Source organism: Mirounga leonina, unplaced genomic scaffold, assembly GCF_011800145.1.
Source record: "Mirounga leonina isolate KUSES-001 unplaced genomic scaffold, KU_Mleo_1.0 Mir_178, whole genome shotgun sequence".
NCBI classification, from domain to species: domain Eukaryota; kingdom Metazoa; phylum Chordata; class Mammalia; order Carnivora; family Phocidae; genus Mirounga; species Mirounga leonina.
The window spans coordinates 1286269-1292268 of NW_023270464.1; the positions used below are offsets into that span (position 1 = coordinate 1286269).

The window sequence follows — 6000 nt, forward strand, 5'->3', positions numbered from 1 at the left end:
TGGTCATCTGTGTGAGGATTTCCACTGTGTCTAGACACTAAGTGAACAATCATTTTTCTGATGGTGTCAGAATGCTTGCACCAATCCCTAGATGATACTCCTTCTTGGGATTGGTGCCATCTCTGAGATGCCAGTAACTCTTAGTTGGAAGCACAGCAGAACCATCAGCAAGGAACTTCCTCTGGCCTTGGACTCCCCAAGTGTAATGTCTTCTTTTTGTGGGATCCATTCCTTGCAAGGCAGATTTGCTTCTGAAACATAGCCAGGTGTCCCAGCACCCAGGTTGAAGTATTCAGCATCTTACTCGACACTGATGCAATTTCACACAATCAGTTAAGGAAGGGTTTGCATTTCTATGAAAGCTTGTGATGATATCTGTGATGCCTGGAGTTGACCAGACACTGTTCCTAGGGTGTACTTTTCGAGAATTCAATAATCAGGGTTGACCTATTGCAAACATGTTCAGCTGTCTTAAAAAAACAAAGTTTACTAATCTCAAGAAATTTAGATAGAAGCTAACACCTTCTTGAAATGTCCAATTCTGGTTTAGAATTTAAGGAACTTTTTCACTTATGGATGCAGTTTCTGTGTTTAAATTACAGCTTTGTGGAGAGAGCCTTGCTGTGGCTCTTTCTGAGTAGCCACGCCCCATGCCCATGACCAGGGAAAGGAAGAATGTCATAATTCTTATTATCACACACTAGGCTCTTGCCAGTGAATTTTTAAGTCTTTTCAGGACAAAACCTTTAATCTTTGCAGTAACTTCCCTCAGTGACAATTCAGCACTAAGCAATGTCTTCAAAGCACGAATTCAAATGCAAAGTGGGAATCAATTGGGATTTATTAGCCAGGATAGGGATTTGTGGAAATACAAGTACATTATGGAAGGCATATAGTGAGGGAAACTTTCATTTTCTCATGACTTCTTTTGTATTTGTACATACTTTCACTCACATATTTCATCTCACTGAATACAGAAGAAATTCCTGTTCTTTCCTCTTCCCTTCCTAAGACAAGATATTATTTCCCAATCCTACTTCTGAAACTCTCTTCAGTTTTAAACATTAGGAACTTCAGGGGTCTATGGAAATATGACCTTTCTGGGAAACCAGATTTCTCAGAAGGACAATTGGAAGATGATGCAGTGATTTAAATAATGGTCCAGTTACATAACATTGGCAGTTTTAAGTGTCATTATCAAGACCAACACTTCAATGGTATAGATGAACAAATTGAGGCTATAAAATGTCAATTAAAAATTTGCAAAAATTTTAAGCACATCTCAAAATGTCACACATTGGGGGATATCTAATAAAGGCATGCATCTGTATTATCTAGGCTAAAACCAACTCTTCAGTTTCTAGAAATAAGAAGTGATTGACTTTGCAGATATGGAAAGCTCCTAAATCATGAAAAATATAATGATGCAATGACAAATGTAATAATGAGTCTAGATCTCATAGTACTTGCCAGATACCAGACACCACAATCCACTTTTCTTTGTGTTTCAGATTGGGCTTCCCAATGATGGTCGTCTCCTGCACAGTTGGGATGTGTTACCTCCTTGTTGCTCATGTCGTGATGGGATGGAATTAATAGTTATACATCATTTGAAGACTAAAGGAAACTTGACCCATCACCAACATCAGTAGAAAACTACCCCAAGACCACTCTTGGGACAAGAAAAGGTGCTTATCATGGGGGTGCTCTGGAATGGAGAATTTTGGCATCCATACTCATTCAGGTGAATGCTGGAAACTCATGGGAAATACAAATAACTTACTAAAGATTCCACTACAGGAAAATATGTATATTTCCAAACACATCTTGCTATGCTCTGCAAGAAAAGACACAATGCAGTATTCTACCCAAATGGCTTGTGCTATTTAACTGTCACTTTCCTGAGGCCTTCTAGAGTTTTTTCATGTAATCACTATCCATGTTAAAATAATCAGCATTCAAAGTGTATACTCTCCAAATACATATTCTTCCTTGGAAAAGGAAGACAATTTGTAAGGAAATATTTTATGTCTTAAAAAAATAAATAAACTGTATCTTGACAAAAGGTTTAGAATTTGTTAGTCTCTTAATTTTTTAGTAGTTTACATTGTGTAAAATTGCATTTTATCCATTTATGTTTTTCTCTGGAGTTTTTAAGTCATCAATTACAAGTGCAGGGGGCGCCTAGGTGGCTCAGTCAGTTAAGCGTCTGCCTTCGGCTCAGGTCATGATCTCAGGGTCCTGGGATCTAGCCCTGCATTGGGCTCTCTGCTCAGGAGGGAGTCTGCTTCTCCCTCTCCCTCTGCCCCTCCCTCCGCTTGTGCTCTCTCTCTCAAATAAAGAAAATCTTTAATTTTCTTACAAGGGCAGAAATTTGACTCGTAAGAAGGTCATAAGTGCTTTTTAAATAGTATTTTACATATTTAACAGCCTAGAATAATAATCTTCAGTTTAGAAGGTGGTACATGCTATTTCCATCAATTATACAAAAGTGTGAGACTATGGACTCTGAGAAACAAACTGAGGATTCTAGAGGGGATGAGGGTGGGGGGATGGGTTAGCCTGGTGATGGGTATTAAAGAGGGCATGTATTCAATGGAGCACTGGGTGTTACACACAAACAATGAATCATGGAACACTACATCAAAAACTAAAGATGTATGGTGATTAACATAACATAATAAAATAAAATAAAATAAAGAAAAAATGCTGTTCTTTTGTGGAATGTTACATGTGAGACAAAGATAGTGAAAGCAAAGAGTAGGAGGGTCTGGGGTCTCATCTGCTTTGCTTGGTCAGTAGCATTGTTATACCCCAGACAACTGACCTCTTCTTCAGTTTTTGGTCTACTGTGTGTGATTCCTTGAGATGCAAATGTTTACTGGGGACTCTCCTCAGAAGTGGTAGTTGTATAAAGTGTCTGATTTCAAAAAGTTTAAGATCCCCAGGGTACTAAATACTGGAAAATTGGAGACCTTTCTAGTTGCATTTCTGTCCCTGGCACTCTCAGGATGAATGTGTCCTTTCTATGGTTTAGAATCTGTATTTGTTAAATGGCAACCTGTGTCTTTCCTGAAAGGTAGGGAGAGAGTTTATGAGAATATGCCCTTTGGATTCATGAGCCATCTTTGAATTCTTTGGCAGCAAAGATGACACTAAGCCCCAATTTGTTTTAAAATCTGGTCTTGGTCACAGAAGCTGCTGTGTGCACCTGACTCAGTGCTCCAGAGGAGTCCCCACCCCAGGGAAGGAGCCCTCACAGCTATTCTAGCTCTGTTCCCTTTTCACATGGCCTTACTGATGCCTAGATCTCCCCAAAGTCTTTCACTAAAAGGCACTGTCTTCTCTTCTCTCACATATTTCCATGCCTGGTGGTGGTGTTGGTTCCTTCCTTGTGCCCAGCTGCTGCTTCTAATTCATGGCTCTTCTTTCCTCCTCTACATCTCCTCCCCCATGATGCTGCAGCCTCTGTCTCTCCACCTCCCATCTCTCTTCATTGATGTCATCCTCAGTCCTCAGTCACTCCTTCTCATTCTTAAATACCTTTGCCTCCTGACTCATTTCGTCCTCTCCTCTTTACCCCCTCACTTTCTCAGTATTCCCCATTCAACATTCAGGCCTCATTATGTCTGAACTTGGTCCTCAGTAACTGCCCCTTGAATTCTTCATCTCACATATCTCTCTCTGACACATCTGATCATCTGCTCCAGATCACCACCCAAACACATTCCTCCACTGATGTCTCCAGTTCATTAGCTGCTCCCCTTTGCTAACCTCCCACATCAGTACCTTCCTAGCTCAGGTTTCTACCTTTGCTCTAAATTCAAAACCGCTCTTAAATGAACCGCCACTGCTCTCCCTTTTCTGGCCCTGTGTCTAAGCACCTGAATAGTGCTGAGGTAATTCATGAGATTGGATGACTGGTTTTACTTTAAACTGGGGATCACAAGCATCAAACGGGCACTCAATGCTGCCCGACTCATTTCTTGCCTTTTCCCAGTGCAGCTGTCAGAGTCATGGCTAGAAACACATGGCTGATCAAATTGCATAACTCAGAGGGAATTTAACCAGTATGGTGCAGTCCTTCAGACTGGTCAAAGGGTGAAGGAGGGAAATAGTTAGCAGAACCTAGAGGTGCAGGGAGCTGGATGGCAAGGGACCACTGATGGAAGAGGTGATCTTCTGCAGTTGGTTGCAGCCGGCAAAAGTCACTTTGCTGGGAGGAGGCTGTGGGAATTTTTTTTATTTCACTCCCTTTCTTCCCTGTGATTTCCAATGTCCTTCCCATTGGCTGAAGCCAGCCAGAAGCCAGAAGGGGAGAGGAACTGTTGACATTGTTTACATAAGTGAGCTCCTGTGGACACAAAGCAGGACAAGTAGCATGGAAAGTGGGTTTGAAGGAGTAGGTGAAAGATACACTACTCCATCCACCAGTTTTGCTCTTCAGCAGATAAAAAGTTCACATCTGCAATAAAGGAAACATTGAAAGTGCCATCAGCTTTCTTGTCATCAGGAGACAATGCAAGTTTGTCTATACTCCCTCCTGATACCATCTCCAAAATTAATAGGTAAATAATCCAATGCTCTTTAAACCCTGTTTCACCATGATAGAAAAAGACAACACTGAAGGGACAAACTGAAGCTTTGCTATAAATGTTGGACCACCATAGGTCAGTTATCCTTGTTGGAGTTGTTCTGATACCTCATGCATAAACCCCTCAGGGCCACAAGGACCATGAGGACATACTTTTATAGTCTGAATTCACCATGAAAATCAAGATGAAAATCTATTTGCTCTTCTGCTGCATATGAGGATTCTGAACTTGCATTGGTAGTTGTGTATTATCTTTGACAGGTGCCTTGCCCCACATATACTCCCAAAGCCACATGCAGGCTTGGGTGGAGGAAGAGGTGGCAAAACAGCAGACACAGCTGCCATGGGAATCTGAGCAACTTCCTCCTGCAATTTATGTGTGCCTTCTAGACATGCTTGGGTCCGATTTCCTAACTGGCACATTACAGAAGAACAACTTTGTGGATTGGTTGGTCAGATGGCACTTGGTTCATGATACACAGCTCAATTTGCCTGGTCACACTATTTCCCATAATCAGGTCTTCAATCTGTACCAGGGTCTAGTGGCAGCCAAGAGTTGCCTTTAGTGGAGATAAGTAGTCAGAATAAGAAGGCAGGGACTTTGTCCAAAGTCTGTACTCAGGGTCTGTACTATGATTCTCCCATTGAGGTTTGCCAACACCTCCCCTCAATGTGTTGTGCCATTACAGAAGGCCCACGTGGCAAGGCAGCTTGCACTACAACCTGGCCCTGCTGAAGGGCTTTTGCTTGTTTTGATCACCCTCAAACCATGCAACCTCATGAGGGTTAGAGTAGATTCTCCAATCTATGTTGCCTATAAAATCAAAAGTAGACCAAGAAGAATTGTATTTTGTATTTTGTGTGTGTGTGATTAGTGCAACAATTTGTCTCTCAGTTTGCAGAGTAATTTTAAGTAATCAATTGGCACTAGCCTCTGCCATTTGCATCAGGATGTTATATTTCTTTCTTTTTACTATCTTGGTGTGAATGGGTAAACTTTCTAACATAATAGGGAACACACTTGGAGACTCTAATAGTTATTTGACATATCTATCCCAGGACTCATTCTGGAGCTGGGAAACAACCACAGGATGGGTCCATATTCTACAGGATCAACTATTGTATGGACTTAGCTCAAGAATGCATCTACTGCTTGTCGGCCATAGGCCTCTACTTTGTCTAGTGAATCAGAGGGCATTCTGGGTCACTGAGGATTGCAGAAAATTAACACCTACATATGAAAATCTAGGTTATTCTTTTCACCAATGCACAACTCCCCCGATAAATGGCCAAAAATGGGTTGTGCTGTTTCACTGCATTCCTCTGAGGAAAGTGTGAGGGCACAGCACTAAACACATCCTTGCCTGTGCTGCAGGGTTCTTTCTCAAAGAAACATAGCTTCCCTT

At 41.5% G+C, this 6000-nt stretch overlaps 1 protein-coding gene across 2 annotated transcripts in view; it reads left to right on the forward strand.

Annotated features, from left to right (window-relative positions):
• OCA2 (OCA2 melanosomal transmembrane protein) overlaps positions 1 to 2066 on the forward strand; it is a 545103-nt gene extending 543037 nt beyond the window's left edge. For both annotated transcript variants that reach the window (XM_035023928.1, XM_035023929.1), the window contains one exon: positions 1512 to 2066. In XM_035023928.1, the coding sequence (XP_034879819.1) occupies positions 1512 to 1596 (85 nt within the window). In that variant the 3' untranslated portion in view covers positions 1597 to 2066. The remainder of the gene's footprint in view (positions 1 to 1511) is intronic.
• The last annotated feature ends 3934 nt before the right edge of the window (positions 2067 to 6000 follow it).